The following is a 20,261-nucleotide window of genomic DNA, read 5'->3' on the forward strand; positions in this document are numbered from 1 at the left end:
ACATGACATCATAAATATTTAGATAAACGACGTCCCATTCCTCAGAATTACGTACGTATGTAGCTAGTTATTGACAGGAAAGGTAAATCGAGTCATGATAAATAAGTAGTCAATCCATTGCATCACTTCCACTTTTGTGGTGATCACATCCGATCTTCGTTTCTATTTTAGTGTCGGTTAAGTGTTAATAAGAGCAACGGATGGAATGGAAATCCCAAAATCAGAAGCAATTTTATGCCTGAAATGAATACCTATGTATCCTTCAACTTGTGGAGATTTGCTGTGTCCAGTAGTTCAACGGTCATTTATCCTCTTACTTAATTCGGCATAATTAATAAGCACTCATCCATTTACAGAGGTGGGCAAAATACTACGTCAAAATATTGTATTTTGAGCTCTAGGGTTTCGATTTCCGGGGCTGTTACACCCACAAAAAGGTGAAAATCTACTAGAGGTGAGCGCGGGTCCAAATTTTAAAAACCCGACCCGAACCGTACCCGAAAATTTCCAAAACAAAAACCCGAACCAACCCGAACCCGCGGGTAACAAAACCCGAACCGAACCGAACCCGAAAATCATAAAAATGTAAAACCCGACCCGAACCCGAACCCGAACCCGACCCGAACCCGAAATTTTGTAATGACAGTGCAAATATTATAACATGTCAAAATGTTAATATGACGTTAACATTTGTGATAAAAATCAACGATGAATTTCCCATTAAGAAATCCTGTTCGAGTTTTACTGCTAAATTTAAAACCGTGTAATAATTAATACCGACTCAAATCTTTTGTCAAATATGAAAAGTTAATAATTGCCATCAAAAAACTGTTAAAAAGTTAATAAGCTTATAATAAAGTAAGTCTTAAACAAATAAATTAAATAATCAAATGCAGTTAAATAATGTGCAAATATATTTCTGTACATACATTATTTGCAATATATGTACATATAAGTACAGAATATCAGCACGACATAAGGACACAAGTACAAACAATAATATGCGGCGAAATTAAACAAATTTAGGGTTTTCGGGTTTTTCGGGCCCAAACCCGAAAACTCTTTTTAAAACCCGAACCGACCCGAAACCGTTATCGTTGAAACCCGCCCGACCCGAACCCGTTCGGGTTCGGGTTCGGGTCGGGTTTGCAGGGTTGGACCCGAACCCGCGCTCACCTCTAAAATCTACATGCAGAAGACGAAAGAGTACAGCTATTGTACAGAAATTAACTTTTTACCGCTCTCAAAATATATTGTTTTCATACGATTTTTTAAGAATCAAGATTTATTTTGACCCCGATAAAAAGTTAATTTCTTCAGAAAACCTGTATAATTTTCGACTGAATGTAACACTCTCGATGCAGATTTTCGTCTTGTTGTGGGTGTAACAGACCTAGAAATTCAAAAATCTAAACCCTGAGCTCAAAATACTGTATTTTGCCCACCTCTGCCATTACAATTATTCCGTTTACTTCATCTCAGGCACATCTGCCATCACTTATTTAATTTCTGCCGTCTTTTGTTCCTCCATGCACGAAATGTGAACCAGTTCTCTGGCCATTGTCCCTCCTTCTCCTCCTCAATTTTATTACCACTCGTTAAATTGATGTTTCTCGTTTGATTGTCAATTCCACTTATATTTAGTGTCTCGATTTGGTTGGTGGTAGTTTCTAAGTAGTTAATTAATCGTGAAACAAGACAAGACAGGCCATGCCACCAACCAACCATACATTTCTGCGCCCTGGAAAGTTAAATGACGATAAGCAGACAGGCAACCAGCAAATGTGTTCTGCTAAATGCTGCATCGCAATTAAGAACAAAATAATGGCACCCATTAATACAATTTGAGCACAATTACTAAATATGCATACATAATAAAGATAGCAACATTAGCGTTGTTGTCATTATTAAATACGAGCTCATAGTCAGTGATGTAATATCGAAAAGAAGAATGAGTTTGCAAACTCACCCACAAATTTAAGAAGCACGTTTACGTTTGGTTTGACGCAGGGTGGCTAAAATCCAAGTGAAATTATGTTCGTGTGCATGTAAAGGATTTTGCGAATGTTGGTTGAGTCTCAGTCTCATTTTGCACTCGGATCCTCCAACTTGCTTACGATTGGAACTGTGCATAGCTCTCTATTCCTTTATATATTTGCACAATTGGCGTCTCACCACCACTCTTGCAAAATATTTGGTCCAGTGGATTAGTTAAATTAAAAGTTGTGACCACAAATTAATCACTTTTGAGTGAAAATAAAGCCACTTAACGTACTTTATTTGGCATTTTTTTGTTGGTGCTGGTGCAATTCAGGACACAAATTTATCTACAACTCATCCAGGACTTTGCAGGTATTTATTTATATCTAATCTCAATTCAGTAGCAGTAGCAGCTACTTGCATGAATGATTCAATGCAAATATTTATCGTGAATGATTTAAAAGAATGAATTAAATCAATGGAACGTCAGAATCAGCGGAATATTTCATTTATCATCCTCGTTTAATGTGATTATTAAGATAACTACTTCCCTTCCATTTTCATTGAATTTAAGCAAACCCTTCGAATAAAGAGGGCAGTTTAGTTTAATATTTATACCGTTTTGATATTACCTGGAGGACTGTAAGTATTTTTGGTAAAAAAAGATATATAATTATTTAAAAGGACATTAATTTTTATCTGCATGAATAGTTTTCTGACCATCTTTATTTATTATTATTCCTGCAACAAATGTATCGTGTTCAGTAAATTATTAATTTACTGAACACGGTTTATCTTGTCTATCTTTGAGTAATGGAATTGTTCGTGGTCAGGGTTAAGAAATACACGACTCATCAATTTTGGTTGTCTTATTAAATCTCTCTCTCTCCCCACCTGCAGAATAGCTGGGGTGACATTGTTTTTTTTGTGTTCCACGGACGGAAAGGGAAGTTGGTAAAATTGTCAGAGGGAGATGTTTGCATATGTAAATCGTGCAAATAATATCGCAAATATTTTTTGGAGCCATATTTCTGCCGACAGCAGTTGCTACATGTCCAGTGAATTCTCGACCTTTGGTTTTTCCTAGTCTCAAGTTTCACGATTTGTTGTTGAGTTCCCCTCAAAATGAGAGAAGAGATTATGTATTATCCTTTTCCCATTGTTGCACGAATATTGCGTTACGTTGCGTTGCAAAAATTTGACGGTCAGATTGTTTAACAATTTGTTACGTACGTACGTATTTACAAAGTGGCGTCCTTGAATTTATGTATTCAGCGTTATTAGCATAACTCGGCTGTCTTTATCTGTTTGAAACTTGATCTATCTTTTGTTTGGAGAAATTCCTACGCAGGAGGAGAGGAATGAAAAAAATGGGAGGTTAACAGACCAGTGGCTGCGGAAGGACAGAAGAGGGACAATGTCCCCAAGGTTGTTGGATGTCGGCATCATCTCCCCATCATGTATAAACCCGGCCCTTCCCTATGTTAATGTCCCCACGGCTTCCGCGGCCACTGGTCCAGAAAGAGAGGACAAATTGCCAGATTGTTTGGTTAAAGTGTGAAATTGTGATGTTCAGTCAGTTCTGTCTGCTGCAGATTGAAATCGTGTACATAATCTATCTTTAGAGAGAAAAGGTGCGTATTCAGCAGCAGCAGAAGAAGGAAGTCGAAGAAGTGTGTAGATTTTTGAAGAGAAAAAAAATCCTAACCAGAAAAAAAGATTAAGACGACGACTTCTGCGTAGACTTTAGAGTTTTGTGGGAGACGAGTTTTTTAAGAATTTTGGGCGAAGAAATAGCCTTCTCCAGCAGTGGCCGCGGAAGCCGTGGGGACATTAACAGAGGGCCGGGTTTATATAAGATGGGGAGATGATGCCGACATCGAACAACCGTGAGGACATTATCCCCCTGTCCCCTCAAGCTTCCGCGGCCACTGTTTTCCAGCCTTCCTTCCTGAGGAGGGGAGCTTGCGAGGTTGATAATAACAGATATTGGTGCCCTTTGGATATGTGGTAGGGACCCATGAGTGTACTATAACCCTGAAGTAGTTTGACTCCATGGCCACATTTGCGCCCGCCACACCCACTCAAAAATGTCCAAAAAACGCTTTCACCCCAGTTTTCACTCACTCAAATCCACGCCAAAAATCCAATTTTACTCGGATTTTGAAATTTCTTTCACCATTATACTCCCAGATAGTTGCTTTCTTCAATCCAATATCAAACTCAATTTTTTCGAAATTTTTAGTATTTTTAAAATTTAAAATTCTGAATGAGCATTGTTGTAGTCATCAACAAAACAAAGTATGTTTGCGAAATAATCATCAATAAAATTGAGTTTGATATTGGATTGAAGAAAGCAACTATCTGGGAGTATAATGGTGAAAGAAATTTCAAAATCCGAGTAAAATTGGATTTTTGGCGTGGATTTAAGTGAGTGAAAACTGGGGTGAAAGCGTTTTTTGGACATTTTTGAGTGGGTGTGGCGGGCGCAAATGTGGCCATGGAGTCAAACTACTTCAGGGTTATAGTACACTCATGGGTCCCTACCACATATCCAAAGGGCACCAATATCTGTTATTATCAACCTCGCAAGCTCCCCTCCTGAGTGAGTGATGGCAGTGATTTTGCAGCAATTCGAATGGTTCAACGGCAAAAAAAAAGTGTTGGGATTTAAGTTTGTGCATGATTTCCTGTAGCTTAAAAACTTTGTGCCAACATTTGTCTGTTGGTGGATATTTGACTTTCGGGTGTGATTTCATTGCAAATTTAGTTTTTGTCGAATTTCTCTTTTCTTTTTTTTGTGGGTTAGATAAATCCGTCGTGTCATTCATTTCATTTCGAGGGATGAGAGAGACAAGGAGATGCGTACATATAAATAAGTGATTTTTTCGTCGGAATATAATGGGCTCCTTCTTCTTCTCAGGTTTTACATGGTGGTGTTTTATTGGAAAACATTATTAATGCCGGGTCATGAGCAAGCTGCTGAACTCACAATAAAGAATTATGCGATCATTTGCATATTGCTTCCTTCTTGCAAAAGAAGTGCAAAATTTCCAGCCGCAATTCGCTCCTTGGTATGAAATTCATGAGGATAATCCCATTCCAAATTGGCATCAACCACTGGCCGCGGAAGCTGTGGGGACATTAACATTGTGGGATGAGGGGAGGGCCGGGTTTATATAAGATGGGGAGATGATGCGGACATCGAACAACCGTGGGGATATTGTCCCCTCAAGCTTCCGCGGCCACTGGTACTGGATAGCATCACCGGTCGCATTATAGGTCATGAGTCATCACAATTTAGATAATATGCATATAAATTTTTGTTTACTACACCAAAATTGTGGTCGAGAAAAAATATTATGCACATTTTAAAGGAAAAGAGTATTATTTTTATTGTTTTTTTTTTGTGTCAAAATTTATAAATAGTTTAATATTTTGCAGACTAACCTAAAATGGCGACCGGAGCAATGCGCGTCGTACCAGAGTTGCAACAGCAACAAAAACAGCAACAACAGAGGCGGGAGGAGCAGGAGGGTCGCGGCGGCAAGATGAACCTTGACCTCCGTCTGACCGAAGAGCAGGAAGAGTATTTGGAGCTGCAGTTTAAAAAGTCGAAGAATCCACACCCCTCAGAGCTCATGCTCACCGCCGCGGAAACCGGCCTCCTCGAGGAAGAAGTTCAAGTAAGTGGGGGTCACACCACGCTTTTTCATAAGAGAAATGCACAAGCGACCAGAAATTATTGTGAAGAAATAAACCGCATGTAACGAAGGGGCGAAACCCGAGGGGTGTGCCCATCTTCGAATTAGAAACACGTTGCAAAAAACCGCATGTCTAAATTCGCATCCGTTCAAGCGTTATCGGACCAACAGACGGATAGACGGACGGACATGACGATCTTATAAAGTGGTTTCACCCCTTAATCAATAGGCAACTATACATAAATCTAGGACTTCTTACATACAACAAAGTTCTACATACGTACGCAGACCATGACAATGATATTCAATGTTAAGTGCACAGAATTACCAAGGATTTCGTTCATGATCCATCCATCTCTTTTACTTAGCTTACCTTTCATTGATATTAAGTATGATTAGTGAATTTTATCCCATAAAAGAACACACACATACACCTTTGTTATTGTCAACAATGATCTTTGTCTACGTTTGGCGTGTAGCATTATAGAGTTTATCCCATATTTATCTCATGTATTTACTACTTACTATTATTTACTTAGGGGCGAATTAGCTGGTTTCTTACTAAGAAGTCAGGTTGAAAAATAGTATACTTATTTTTGCATAGAGTGACAAAGTTTAACAAGCGAATGATTAGATTATGTAGTAAGTAGAGAAGTACGTGTACAGTGGCCGCGGACAGAGGGACAATGTCCCCACGGTTATTCGATGTCGGCATCATCTCCCCATCTTATATAAACCCGTCCCTCCCCCCATCCTACAATGGCAATGTCCCCAGATGTCCCCACGGCTTCCGCGGCCACGGCGTACGTACATGTGTTGGGTTAGGACGCCGATCATGATCATGACTTCAAGCAGAAAAGGAGAACCAAAACCAAAATCAAGCCACAACGAGAATGCGAAGCCTTGGATGGAAATCTCGGCTAAGGAGGGGAGCTTGCGAGGTTGATAATAACAGATCTTGGTGCCCTTTGGATATGTGGTAGGGACCCATGAGTGTACTAAAACCCTGAAGTAGTTTGACTCCATGGCCACACCCACTCAAAAATGCCCAAAAAACCCTTTCACCCCAGTTTTCACTCACTTAAATCCACGCCAAAAATCCAATTTTACTCGGATTTTGAAATTTCTTTCACCATTATACTCCCAGATAGTTGCTTTCTTCAATCCAATATCAAACTCAATTTTATTGATGATTATTTCGCAAACATAATTTGTTTTGTTGATGACTACAACAATGCTCATTCAGAATTTTAAATTTTAAAAATACTAAAAATTTCGAAAAAATTGAGTTTGATATTGGATTGAAGAAAGCAACTATCTGGGAGTATAATGGTGAAAGAAATTTCAAAATCCGAGTAAAATTGGATTTTTGGCGTGGATTTAAGTGAGTGAAAACTGGGGTGAAAGCGTTTTTTGGACATTTTTGAGTGGGTGTGGCGGGCGCAAATGTGGCCATGGAGTCAAACTACTTCAGGGTTTTAATACACTCATAGGACCCTACCACATATCCAAAGGGCACCAATATCTGTTATTATCAACCTCGCAAGCTCCCCTCCTAAGAAATTGTCTTGGTATTATTTGCATAAGGAATATAAGAATGCCAGTTACTTATTATTCCTTGATGGGTGTACAGATCACGATGACGATTTTATTCGCATATTATTGTTGTGCAGAAAGTTGACCCTGTAACAAGGCCACCGCCACATTTTGCGAATATGTATGACTCAAGTCTTTTATTAAATGACACAACAACGAAAACTCCTGTGCTACTTATGCCGTCGTTACTTGAGTGACAGTTAACAAGGCACAATTAATAATATTCTGATGTGGTTGTCATTTTATTAGATAATAATTCGCGAATTTTTTTTGCAAAGATTTTTTTTTGTAAGGTTACGCACCACCAAGTTTACATACGTCATACAGATATTTACAAGTAACGACTTTTGTCTTTGCCTTATCGTATAGGCGACCCTTAACTCTTTCTTATCGTAAAATTCCACCATTAGTGAACGGTAAATATGCTGGCTGGCTGGCTGGTCACAAGTATTTTTACGATAAAATCGTCGTCACAGGGTAGATAGATTTCAGACGAGAAATTTAATAGCTTTTTATTGAATTATCGTGTTCAAGGGGAAAATCGTCATTGTTGTTAAGAATGGAATGCACACATATCGACCAACTTTTCGAAGGAGGAGGGAGTTTTTGAGTGCTTTAATTAATGGTGTCAGTTATCTATATCGGTAATGAAATTTAAGCTGCTTCGTCTGGTTTAAAGCGATAAGAAATTCTCAAGTTTCTGCCATTTTATTTCTTGATGCACTTTAAAAACATGTTTTGCAGGAAAATATTAACGTATTCAGTATGAAATTGAGAGCAGAAGTAAACCATGCAAATTTACATGACCATTTTACATACGTATGTACATTTCTTCCTGCAGTTGCAACGAGTCAGTACGAATTATGCATGTTTTTTTATCTTTTTTTTTAAAAAAAAATATCATGTATTTCGAAACTTATGACTATATTTGCAAATTTGCAAATTAGGAAAAAAATTCAAACTAGTCAAGAAACACATTACATTTTTGCAAGACTTGCTTACACAAAGTCACTTATTTAATATCCCCATTTTCAAACAGGTTGGATAGCAGCATGACGTGAATATATTGTAGAATTAATTGGTGAGCGGATAGAGTTAGTCCAAAAATAAGTATTACAACTTCTCATCAAAATCTGTTTGAGGGTTTATGTAAAAGAATTATACAACTTTAACTTGTGGGTCATGATCTAGTAATTTGTTGGTGATAAGTACGACATTTGTATGTATTTACATATCTATGCACGTAACATTTTATTATTATTGCGTTCCATGACATTCTTATTATTCTCTGTCCGTCAATCTTATCCACATTACGTAATTGGCATAACAGTTAGAATTTTATCCAGTAAAAAATTACGACTGATTAATGTAACTAGTTTTAAATCGAGTGAAACTGCTTTATTTCTCAGTTTTGAAGGTTAACTCTTCACTTTGAGACAACAATATGTGTTCATAAAAGAGTGGATCAAATGGCACCCAAGTCTGGACTTTGTGATAAAACGGAGCACATATCTGTATTAGTGCAAATATTTTTGCTTTGTAGAAAGTTTCGGATAGGCAAAAAGAATCAGTCAAGGTCTGAAATTGAATCCTATTCAGCAGTTATTGTTTTTTAAGAGAAACTTGGGCACATTAATAATCTGCTCTGTTTTCTCATATTCTTTGTAAGGGTGGCATTAAAAACTTAATCTGTTTATGTCAACATTTGAAATTTTAAACGGTTTCTAAATCATTTCGGGCAGTACTAAATAATATATGTGGCTAAAAAGTGTTGTAAAATGGATTTTTAAATGTAGTAAAAGTAGTAAGTTTAACATAATGTTCTTGTTTTTTTCTTTGTAGGCTTGGTTCAAGCAAAGAATGGCCATGTGGAGGAGAGATCAAGGCCTGAATCCTGTCAGTAGTCGAATTTGCTAAAGAGGAAATTTAGCACATGGATGGATGGAATTTGGACACCAACTTCTGTTTTATATTATTGCAAAGATGTCAATTATCACGAACGAGAGAAGAAAAAACCGGACAGAATTATATACACACACAAAAATCCTTCAATTTGCGAATATTTAGTGATTGATTATTATACCATAAATACAAACATTAAAATTAATGAGCTTCGTTTAAGTATTAAGTTAATACCTTTGAAATGCATATTATTGAAATGTTCCCATGAACAAATTAATTAATGCAAATTATAAATATTCATGTAATTAATTCCTGGACATAATTGAATTGATGGATTATTGCTAAATAAATTATTCCATGAAAAAAAATCTGCAAGTATTTTATGGGGAGAAATATGTACCATGCCAAAATGGGAATTGGAGCGTTGTCCTGTTTAGAATGGAACGTGTTTATTCGAAACCTGGAAACCTGATAAAAGAAGGAATTTTGGGAAGGAAAGTAATCTAAATATTTAACTGGGCCATGCCATTTCATGAATAAGTACGAGTTCATTCCCTTACATATCCAGTTTCAAAATCCACATCTGGTTTTCGTTTTTGTACTTAACGTCTCCAATTTCGGAGTTGAAATGAAAGAGTTGAAACGATTCATTCATTAATTTCATGGATTTCGATGAATGCAATTTTTATTCTATTTACTTTCACTGCTCATCCAACAAAATATGCAATTGATGCTGCACAAAAGTGCAAAAAACACGAGTCAAAGGGATGCAATCTCCGAAAAAAATGGGACACGAATAAAGAATTACGCCATAATTCGCTAATGACCATCTCAACGTTTATTTATTTACAGAAGATTAAGTAGCAATTAAGTACTTACCTAAAAACACTAGCTTTGAAGAAAAATACAGTTTCGACACTATTAAAAACACACCATGAATTGAAAGTGAATGATGTTATTCTGGATGAAAAATATGAGATTTTTTTTACCCTAATTAATCACCCATATCCAAAAATAAGTGATCATTCCTCTCATGTAAAATTTTCCTAATCGATCAGAAAGCATGAGACTCTCCACTCCACCACGTGCGTCAAGTAACCAACGTTTGTATTATCTCTCTGCCAGTTAACCCAATACATAAATATCTACTTACACAAGTTTGTCCCATGTTTTTGTCCTGTTTTGTCCTTTTCTGTATTAACAGACCACGACAACATCAGCAAAGCATATGTACATACATACATACACATTACATAGCGTTGTTTGGTACCGAGCCAGATAGAACGGCGTATCATCCTCAAAAACAACATATGCATAAAATAACAGCGATTGGATTGGATGGATGGACGTGGTTTTGCTATTTTATACATGTGAGAGTATATTATGTACATTTTATATGTTGGAGATAGCATCAAATCATCACTATTTTATAATACATTGCATTACCATGTGATGTGATGATACTGTATTTTGTCCAAGCAGTTGTACTTCTTCTGTTGTTTTGCACGTATGTATGGGTCGTGTAGTGTTTTGAACGTAAAAGTTAAAAAGCAAGTTCAATATGTATTATTATTAGCATTTTTATGTACTTTTTGTTGTGCGAGGTTTCAGTAGTAGCTTGTACAACGGTATATCTGCGGGAGAAAGGACGTGCAAAAATAATTCGCAAGTGCAATAATAAAAATAGCAATAATTAATCAGTAAGCTTTTCACAGTTATTTAGTTCCTGGCGAACAAATCAATAACTTATTAATTGTTGTGATGATAAGATTGGACATTTTTTAAATTTATGATCAAAATAAGTGTTTCCAGTGATGGGGAGAAGAAGAAAGGGGTTGGAAGGTCATATTATTAACTAGTTGGTTTAGGGAATAAAAATTGAAAATTGTTGGAAAAGTGGGATAAAAATTGTATAATTACCGGTCGAGGACTATTTTCTTGTCAACTTTAAAATCTACACGAGCAGTTCGTGCCTACATAACAAGTAAGTCAACATTATTCTGTCATACTTTACTTAATTCGTAGGTATCATTTTTATTCGTCGACAGTTGTTGGCGACATGCCGTATTATAGAATAATCATGAAAAGCACACATGTACGGGTGGCATATGTATGTTTTGAAGGGTAAAGTGGATTAATTAATGAAATATGTGTTACATTGTAATTTTCAATTTGCTGAATTAATTTCGTAATGGAGACGAGTTACTAGAATTTTTGGGAAAATGAGAAACTCTAGGTGGAATAATGTAGCTGAGATTTGAGATTTTGGATTGAGATTGATCGATTGATTTCCCATCTTCTCTTAGGAGGGGAGCTTGCGAGGTTGATAATAACAGATCTTGATGCCCTTTGGATATGTGGTAGGGTCCCATGAGTGAACTAAAACCCTGAAGTGGTTTGACTCCATGGCCCCATTTGCGCCCGCCACACCCACTCAAAAATGTCCAAAAAACGCTTTCACTCCAGTTTTCACTCATTCAAATCCACGCCAAAAATCCAATTTTACTCGGATTTTGAAATTTCTTTCACCATTACACTCCCAGATAGTTGCTTTCTGCAATCCAATATCAAACTCAATTTTTTCGAAATTTTTAGTATTTTTAAAAATTGCAATTCGGAATGAGGATTGTTGTAGTAATCAACAACGCAAATTATGCCTGCGAAATAGTCATCAGCAAAATTGAGTTTGATATTGGATTGCAGAAAGCAACTATCTGGGAGTGTAATGGTGAAAGAAATTTCAAAATCCGAGTAAAATTGGATTTTTGGCGTGGATTTGAGTGAGTGAAAACTGGAGTGAAAGCGTTTTTTGGACATTTTTGAGTGGGTGTGGCGGGCGCAGATGGGGCCATGGAGTCAAACCACTTCAGGGTTATAGTACACTCATGGGTCCCTACCACATATCCAAAGGGCATCAAGATCTGTTATTATCAACCTCGCAAGCTCCCCTCCTTAGTTTTTAATCAAGCAAATGGATGGTCTTTAGAGGTTGGATGTATGGAAGGAAGCACGGTCATTCATGTCCGTTGCATTTGAACAAGGTATGGAAAGATAAGTAGGAACTTGGCTTTTATGTACATATTTACGACCACTGCAATCCAAGGTCAGCGACATGGGCATTTCTTAACCCTGACCCCGACGAGTCGTTTCCATCGATTGAATTTAAATAAAAAAACAACAATACTGAAATAGAATTGGGCAGAATTTTCCATGAACTTAAATCTCTCGTTAAGAACACTGTTGGTTTAATACCTTGACTTAATGTGACTCCTCCTTCTTTTTAAATATGTAAATCTCCCAGATTACACAGATGACCTTATCGATCACAGAGTGAGTTTAATAAAATGCCACTTTGTTTACTTTACACGATTCCATAGCTCTTTCCTCCTCCTGTCCGGGTGCACTTGCATAAATAAATACGACTTTTTGATCCTATACGAATGTTTTTGGTAAAATATTTAAGACTTAGGTTTCTTTCTGATGATCCAAATTACCCTTTTTTCTGAAAATGTGCATGGAAATGTACCCGTCTACTAGCTGTTTTATCATGAGATAGAAAATTCTCACTTTTTCATACCAAGTTGGTTGAGGTCTTGTTTGCATAGGAAAAGGGTGCATGAAAAAGGTCTACATTTTTATTGATTTAAGAAGATATGTAAATATATGGGTTAAAAATGCATATTTTTCATATATCAACAAGTACAAAGTTTAAGTTCATATCAATTTTCCCAGGTATTACGTTTTGGGGACAAGAACAACTTGATACTGTTTCGGGGACAATTGTACTATTGTACTTCGTACAATTCAATTACACAATCCATCCGTATATGTAGCAATTACATGAATTAGTGTTATTATTTTTCACTGTTGACTGTCTGTGTTTATTATCATTTCACGAGTAAAGTATTATATCCAGAGTTCAATTAATCAAAAATTGCAAGCTTATTACTCTTTAATAAATAATTACGACAACAACAAAAACAAAAAAAATGTTATCTGGCGAGACACGGGGGATAAAAATGCTGATTGTCCGATGTTTATTATACATTATACATAACCATTTGCAATAAATATTCCCATTCATGAAAATATGGCTCGAGTGGATTAATATCAATACTAAATGTTGATACACATATTTACATACTGCACGGGGGTCGGGTACATGCGTCTTATTTTTATGGACACACATTTTTTTATGGTGTGGTGCCTCATTTTTGATGATGGATAGATAAGCCGCGTATACCTACATATTTATACCGAATTGTATTTAAATAAGTATACAAACACTTGAGTGTATGTATTGCGGTGTAAAAAAATCTGTGGGATCGGCTTTGCAATAACAGAAGTAGTCGCAATTTACACGGCGGACGTCAAATGTATCGATTCAAAATTGTAGGTCAAGAAGAAGAAGGAATAATAAATATCTCAGATTTACTTAGAGGACAGAACAAAAGAGAGGGTTTGGTTTAGAAGAACAGACTTCTCACTTATGGTTTTGGTGCCTTATTAGCATAACATATGTACTTACGTGAAAGATACATATGTATTTGTGTATGTACCACCATCATGAATTTTTACTTAGCTTATCACCACTTTATGTAAGTATAGCTGAGAGTAAAAATGAGGAACTTAACGTCGCTCGTAAAGTAATAAAAGTTGCACTCTGGATTGGAATATGTAAGACGTAGTCAAATCACAGGCTGGACTTTTGTACGAAATAAAATCTGAGAATATTTATTCATCATCAAATCTCTGTGAAGAATGTTTTGCAAGAATTGGTGAGTGAGTAAGTGAGTGAACTAATAAATAAATATTTCCTGTATTGCAGAACTTGGTGAAAAATATCGGAAATTGGAGAACAACTTTATTGCCTGCATGAAGAAGCGGCGGACAAAGAATTAGAAATACTTAAACTGGACAAAAAGTGCAATTGTTCGGCAAGAATGGTGGCCTTAACGGAATGCTCGCAAGGAGCGGTGCTACTTCATAATGAATTTCGACGTTTCACCAACAATAGTACAAAATTGAGGAAGATTTATTCCGAAACGTTACGCTCGCTTGATGATATTTCTTCCAGTGGGGTTGTTCCCAAGGGTAAGTGGAACAGAGGATAGTGGGTTCGATTTCTATTTTTTGGAAAACGGGGAGAAGAAACTTCGCACGATCTCGCCCCCGCTTTTCCGGTGTCTTTCAGCGTCTTTTAACGTTTTTGCACTACAAATCGAACCCACGCTAGGAAAGATTAAAACTTGATCAGACCAGTATTTGCAATAATTTGCATATGTACACTTATCTGTTTACAGAGGCGCTTAAAATGCTGGAAACGAAGATTAAGGATGTCCAGCTTCAACGACCTTTGGTGGGGAGGCCGCCATGTATCATCGTGCTGGGTCAAAGTGTCAAAGTTAAAGCTATTTTAGTCAACGAGTTGTTTAGTCAGACACATTTGCCCCTCATGGAACCTGACCAGAGTGCTTGGAGGATGGTCAAGTTCAGATATGGGAAGAAACCGCAGGTATTTACACACTGCAAAAATTTATAGATTGCAAAAATATAAGGTCACGTAATTTAAATTTTTACCTGTTCTTCAATCTTCAGGTCCTGTTGACACTTGGGTCAAGCTACGAGTTGGTGGAAAATGTGCAGGACACGCACTGGCGAGCACCGAGACAAAGGATACGGAAAGTGGACTTGGCTGTTCCGGATGTCGAGGCAAAAGTGAGAATTAATTCAATTACTTCTTATGAAAGATTGACTAATTTAGTTAATTCGTGAATACAGGGAAATGTTGACGAATGTGCCGTCGTGGAAATGCAGTTGGAGCATCCAATCCTTTGCGACAATGCGCAAGTTGTCGTCCCTCCGACTGGAAATCTTGAGAATTTTCAACAAATCCTGAAAACAACGCTGGATTCGGTGACTCCCATTGTCATGTATGGCATTTCAGAGGATAAACTGTCCCCTGAGGTAAATACTTAATTATACAAGACTTTATTTTATTTTATTTTTACTTTTCGCCTATAATTTTTAGGACGAGCTTCAACTACTAATTCTGCGCTGTCAGGCCCCCACCATTCCAATTTTCTTTGTACAAACCCCATCTTCCGAAGAAACCTCCGGCCTCACGGAGGCCGATTGCAACGAAATGATGAAACATGGACAGCTAAACTTCACCTCGGAAAACGATAGCGTATCGAAGAATCCAAACGCGCAAAATTGTGCCTCTATCGTCGACCAACTTGTACCTCTTGGTAATATAAAAAATCACATTACATAATTTTGAAAAATTTCAAAATTGAAATTTTTCTTCAGGATTTCTACACGAGACGAAAACCTTACTGCTTCGACCCTCCAACCGACATCATCACCATCATCATGCTCATGCTGCCAATTGTGGGGAAAATTCCACCCCTTCGATTCCTCATGACAAAGAAGGATTTTGGTTGCAAACGACAGAAACTTATAAACCTGCCTGCGTTACCAGTGAGTACATTAGCTGCCTGGATGATCTCCCTGTAAAATTGGTGGAATTTGTGCGACACTACTTGGAGTCGCATTTGATCTCATTGTCAAATCATTTGCATGGGGTAAATAAATTCGAGTAGATTCAGTTTAAGTAAACCGTTACAACGCATGTAACCAAGGGGTGAAAGACGTCAAAATGAGTATCAGCTTTTCGAAAAGCTGTTAAACGTGTCTGACGTGTTTTCGGCATTTGTGACATATGTATGCAATTTAACATTTAGTAACCTTTTTGCGATCTTTAGTCACCCTTAAGGTCAAAATAGAGGTCACCATTAAATTCGTTAAATTTCCGTTCAAATTGATATGCATGTGCAGCTTAACTTTTTTAAACCGTTTTTGACCGGACAGACATAATGATCTTATAAAACACTTTCACCCCTTAAAAATACTTTAGATGACGGTTTTACTAATTATTCCGCTCTTTTTGTATCCGCAGGTGCACAACAGTTGTTTACAAATGTTTATCCTGGCTGCATTTGAGATGGCTCGAGAAATGCAAATTACACCTAAACGCCTGGAATATGCTCGTATGAAGGAGTCCGAACTGTTTGAGAGTCTGATGCAAATTGCGGAGAAAAAGCAGGACGAAATGTGCACCTTGATTGCCGACACTATTGCAGAAAGGCGAGAGGATATTTTACAAAAAGCAGAAGGGCATCAATTCAAAGGGCCAATTCTTCGTGAGTGGGAGGGCCCACTGTCTGGAAAATTAGTATCTCAATGTATGCAAGAAATCAGAGAATTGGTAGTTTTGGATCTAAACAACATTGTGGCACAGAAACTCATCAAATCCGTGTACTGTTTACATGACACTTTTCTCGGAACGTTAGAAAGGTGTGTTAACAGTTTGGAGAAGAATTTAGAATCTGAAGATGACGGAGGATTAGCGAGTGTGGCGTTAAAACAGGTTCGTTCCAAAAATTTGCGGATTTATTATCGATGTGACCCCAAATTTCCTATTACAAAACTAGCAAATTTTGCACACTTTTTGCAGATCTTAACCTCCGCATATCAAGTTGAGGTGCCTAACCATCAATCCTCCTCAATTCTTCGAGGTCTGTATGAAAAGATGAGACAGCTCCTCAGCTCTTTACCTTGGTCTTCCGTACCAGCCATTGATGCCGCGTGGCGTCGAAGCGTAGCCACCGACATGTTGAATTCTCTCTGCCAGAAACGTCTCGCCAAAGCGGTTTGTTCTCAACTGAGGGACAAGTTGAAAACTTCTCATGAAACGTTTGCCGCTGCGCTTAAAAATCTCGAAATGCATCACAACGAAAGATTGGAAAGAACGGGAGAGAAAGGATTTCGACTCCGCAAAGTGCATGCTCCAAGGTTGGCAAGACTGGCGTTGGAAACGAGCTCAATTGTTGATTTTTTGAAATTTGGTAAATCAATTATATAACGTTTTTAGTCGGTTTTACATTGTCGATATAATGATCTAATTGTATTTCTTAACTTGGTCAGGAATGCCTCACTGTGGAAAAGAGGTGGGAAGGGGTCAGTATGGCGTGGTTTATGCGTGTGAAAAATGGGCCACCTTTTCTCCTTGTGCCATAAAATCGGTGGTTCCAATGGACGACAAGCATTGGAATGACTTGGCCATGGAATTTTACTACATGAGGTTTGTAATTCATTTATTTGTCCAAATTTGACCTTTCCTGTGAAATATTTTGACAAATACTTTTAAATTTCATGGTTTATAGAAGTATCCCTGAACACGATCGGATCGTTCGCGTCCGTGGGTCTGTGATTGACCACTCGTACGCTGGTGGTTCAATACCTGCAGTTCTCATCGTAATGGACCGACTGTCTCGAGATCTTTATTGCGCCTTAAAAGTTGGTCTTCCTTGGTTGAGTAGATTACAGGTACATATACAACAAGCTAAATTATTATACCTGTAAAAATGGTATGAATTACGAATCTATTACCAAAATCTAACCAATATTCTGACATTTAGGTCGCTCTCGACGTTGTGGAAGGAATACGATTCCTCCACTCGCAGGGTCTCGTACATCGGGACATTAAGCTTAAAAATATTTTATTAGATTCTAACAATCGTGCAAAATTGACTGATCTTGGGTTCTGTAAACCGGAAGCGATGATGTCGGTATGTCATTATTCATATTTGATTGACCAATAATGTGTCAATTCTTAAATTTCATACTTGACACAGGGATCCATCGTTGGCACTCCGATCCACATGGCACCAGAGCTCTTTTCTGGCCAGTACGACAATAGCGTTGACGTCTACGCATTCGGGATCCTGTTTTGGTACCTCTGCTCCGGAAAAGTAAGACTACCCCATGCGTTTGAACAGTGCCAAAATAAAGAACATTTGTGGACAAGTGTTCGAAAAGGTGGGTCATTTACTCTATAAATATACTAATACAGTGTAAAAATATCAAGTTTTATGTGCAGGTGCAAGACCCGAGCGATTGCCCTACTTTGATGACGAATGTTGGCGACTTATGGAGTCATGTTGGGCAGGAGAGTCAGCACAACGACCCCTCCTTGGCGTCGTTGAACCAAAATTAAAGGGGATTAAGAAACGATTCTCGAAACTCTGGCTTGACAGCCAATACCAGTCCGCCGTCCATGACCCATCAACCACGGACGGTAAGTAATGAAATGACACCCTAAAATTCAACCCTGTTCCCATTTCCACTCTAATAATTTCTGTTTATCTATTCCTCACAGAATCTGTCGGAGTAGATTCCGAGCAGGAATTGGAAGAGAGCAGCGATTATCTAAATATTGAGATCCCCTCACAGTTCAAAACTGATATCGAAACATTAAGAAAACAAGTTCCTTCTTCTTCTTCCGGGAATGCTGCTCAAGCTGTAACACGGAGCAAAGGCTTAGTTGAAGAGGAGGTCCGAACGGGTGAAGACGACGACGACGACACCAACGGTAACAATACTGGGACACGGGAAAGATATCAAAGGTTGACGAACCCACCAATTAAAGAAGGACGGAGATTCAGTAAGGAGAGAGAGAGACTGTATTATAATTCCAATTAGTATGTATGTATAATTTAGTAAATATATATATATATATTCATAATAATGATCATTATTAATTCATTCAATTTGTGATACAAGAAAAAAAGTGATCTAATATGTTATTATTTGGCAATTGGCATGAATGACACATTTTTAGAACATGACATTTTTGCTTAAAAAATGAGACAATATCGCAACTTTCTAAATTATACAAAAATAAAGTAGTGTTCTTCTCTCGTGTGTTTTTTGTTAGTAAATAATCACATATAAATAATTAACCTTATACTCAATACTTCTACATAATTTCTAATAAAAAATGGAAATGTTTTTTTTTGAAAAAAATATTGAAGATCTTGTAGTAAGTAATATAGTGCGAATAGTATTGCGATTTATTCATTCATTCATTCATATCCTATCATGCATTTGTATATGTCAAATTTGTCACATGATAACAACCAAAGAGTAGTTATCTTAAAAAATCTATTTGGAATTAGTGGACTCTAGCTCGTAAATTTTACGAGCAGCCATATAATGAAGAATACGGTAAATGAGAAGAGGGCGAGGTACACGACAATGTAGGACTGATGACCGCTCGCCAATTTCTTTACGCGACCCATCGCCTTGCCCAGGAATCCGCCAGCAGAGTCAAACTCGTTATCCTGAAAACATAAGATAAAGGATGTCATTTTAGACATGTGGACAAATTAAGAATTAAAAATGGAATCTAAATTGCAGGGATGGTCAAAATACTTTGTCAAAATACAGTATTTTATTTGAGCTCCGTTCTTTCAAGACTTTGGATTTCTAGGATCGTAACACCCACAAAAAGATGGTAATCGACATGGGGAAGATGGCAGTCATAGGAAAATACAGGTTTTGTTAATTAATTAACTATTTACCGCTGTCATTTTCACTATTTTATAAAAATTATTTATTTGACAGCGATAAAAAGTTATTTTCTTCACAAAACTTGTATTTTCGTATGACTCTTGCTTTCTCCACGTAGATTGTCGTCTTTTTGTGGGTGTAACAGCCCTGAAAATCTAAACCGACTCAAAATACGGTATTTTTGACAAAACATTTTAACCATCCCTGTTAAATTGTTTAGTTATTTTACCATATCGCCAAGATATCTGTTTTGGTCTCGAACTTCCGACCCTATTTCTATCGATAACTGCGAATCGAAAAAATATATCAGTAAATAAGGCTTATCAATTTCCACGTGAACTTACGGATTTGAGAGAATTAATTTTTCCTTTGAGTTCGTCCGTCATCCTATCATTTTCCGGTTCCAGGACAGAATCTCCCCCATGTGTTGACCCATTCCCGTAATGCGGGTAGTTTCCTCCTCCAGCGGCACGACGCATTTTTAATTAATAATTTGTTAAATAAATCTCACAGTTAATTTTAATTTGTCACGACTAATATTAATTTCAGCAGTCTGTTAATCATCATGCTTTTACAAAAAAGTGGTTGCAATTTATATAAGCTGACGTGTAATATAAACATTCCTTTAATCAAGAGAAAGTAGTCATTGAGCAAGCTCGCGGT

The 20,261-nt window shown here is 37.3% G+C and overlaps 3 protein-coding genes across 6 annotated transcripts; 2 read left to right on the plus strand and 1 right to left on the minus strand.

Annotated features, from left to right (window-relative positions):
• The first annotated feature begins 2,070 nt into the window (after positions 1-2,070).
• Positions 2,071-9,511, plus strand: LOC110856857 (homeodomain-only protein). 3 transcript variants are annotated; one of them, XM_022105436.2, is made up of 3 exons: positions 2,071-2,352; positions 5,425-5,666; positions 9,123-9,511. In XM_022105436.2, exons 2-3 carry the CDS (start codon positions 5,436-5,438, stop codon positions 9,195-9,197), a joined length of 306 nt encoding a protein of 101 aa, XP_021961128.1. In that variant the 5' UTR covers positions 2,071-2,352; positions 5,425-5,435; the 3' UTR covers positions 9,198-9,511. The 3 variants fall into 3 exon arrangements, with proteins under 3 accessions (XP_021961128.1, XP_021961130.1, XP_021961129.1); XM_022105438.2 differs by lacking the exon at positions 2,071-2,352 and adding an exon at positions 2,491-2,622; XM_022105437.2 differs by lacking the exon at positions 2,071-2,352 and adding an exon at positions 2,508-2,635.
• A 1,157-nt stretch (positions 9,512-10,668) lies between these two features.
• LOC110856766 (dual serine/threonine and tyrosine protein kinase) lies at positions 10,669-18,944 on the plus strand. 2 transcript variants are annotated; one of them, XM_022105309.2, is made up of 15 exons: positions 10,669-11,166; positions 14,011-14,276; positions 14,486-14,697; positions 14,781-14,900; positions 14,964-15,149; positions 15,214-15,433; positions 15,495-15,769; positions 16,144-16,614; positions 16,702-17,092; positions 17,172-17,328; positions 17,411-17,573; positions 17,666-17,815; positions 17,882-18,065; positions 18,127-18,324; positions 18,406-18,944. In XM_022105309.2, the coding sequence occupies exons 2-15, from the start codon at positions 14,126-14,128 to the stop codon at positions 18,726-18,728; spliced, it is 3,201 nt and encodes a 1,066-aa protein (XP_021961001.1). In that variant the 5' UTR covers positions 10,669-11,166; positions 14,011-14,125; the 3' UTR covers positions 18,729-18,944. The 2 variants fall into 2 exon arrangements, with proteins under 2 accessions (XP_021961001.1, XP_035713181.1); XM_035857288.1 differs by lacking the exon at positions 10,669-11,166 and adding an exon at positions 13,872-13,892.
• A 125-nt stretch (positions 18,945-19,069) lies between these two features.
• LOC110856767 (BET1 homolog) lies at positions 19,070-20,224 on the minus strand. The gene is made up of 3 exons (XM_022105310.2): positions 19,943-20,224; positions 19,828-19,884; positions 19,070-19,369 (listed from the first exon to the last, which is right to left on the minus strand). The coding sequence occupies exons 1-3, from the start codon at positions 20,075-20,077 to the stop codon at positions 19,211-19,213; spliced, it is 351 nt and encodes a 116-aa protein (XP_021961002.1). The 5' UTR covers positions 20,078-20,224; the 3' UTR covers positions 19,070-19,210.
• Between the last annotated feature and the right edge of the window lie 37 nt (positions 20,225-20,261).

This window comes from Folsomia candida, unplaced genomic scaffold (genome assembly GCF_002217175.1).
Source record: "Folsomia candida strain VU population unplaced genomic scaffold, ASM221717v1 Fcan01_Sc017, whole genome shotgun sequence".
NCBI classification, from domain to species: Eukaryota; Metazoa; Arthropoda; class Collembola; order Entomobryomorpha; family Isotomidae; genus Folsomia; species Folsomia candida.

Excerpts from the sequence above, each read along its gene's own strand:
- LOC110856766 (XM_022105309.2), top strand. The coding sequence starts at position 14,126 with ATGGTGGCCTTAACGGAATGCTCGCAAGGAGCGGTGCTACTTCATAAT. Across the intron at positions 16,615-16,701 it reads CGAGTGTGGCGTTAAAACAG|ATCTTAACCTCCGCATATCA; the intron begins GTTCGTTCCAAA and ends CACTTTTTGCAG. Across the intron at positions 17,329-17,410 it reads ATGGAATTTTACTACATGAG|AAGTATCCCTGAACACGATC; the intron begins GTTTGTAATTCA and ends CATGGTTTATAG.
- LOC110856767 (XM_022105310.2), bottom strand. The coding sequence starts at position 20,077 with ATGCGTCGTGCCGCTGGAGGAGGAAACTACCCGCATTACGGGAATGGG. Across the intron at positions 19,885-19,942 it reads AAATTAATTCTCTCAAATCC|TTATCGATAGAAATAGGGTC; the intron begins GTAAGTTCACGT and ends TTCGATTCGCAG. Across the intron at positions 19,370-19,827 it reads ACAGATATCTTGGCGATATG|GATAACGAGTTTGACTCTGC; the intron begins GTAAAATAACTA and ends TTATGTTTTCAG.
- LOC110856857 (XM_022105436.2), top strand. The coding sequence starts at position 5,436 with ATGGCGACCGGAGCAATGCGCGTCGTACCAGAGTTGCAACAGCAACAA. Across the intron at positions 5,667-9,122 it reads TCCTCGAGGAAGAAGTTCAA|GCTTGGTTCAAGCAAAGAAT; the intron begins GTAAGTGGGGGT and ends TTTTCTTTGTAG.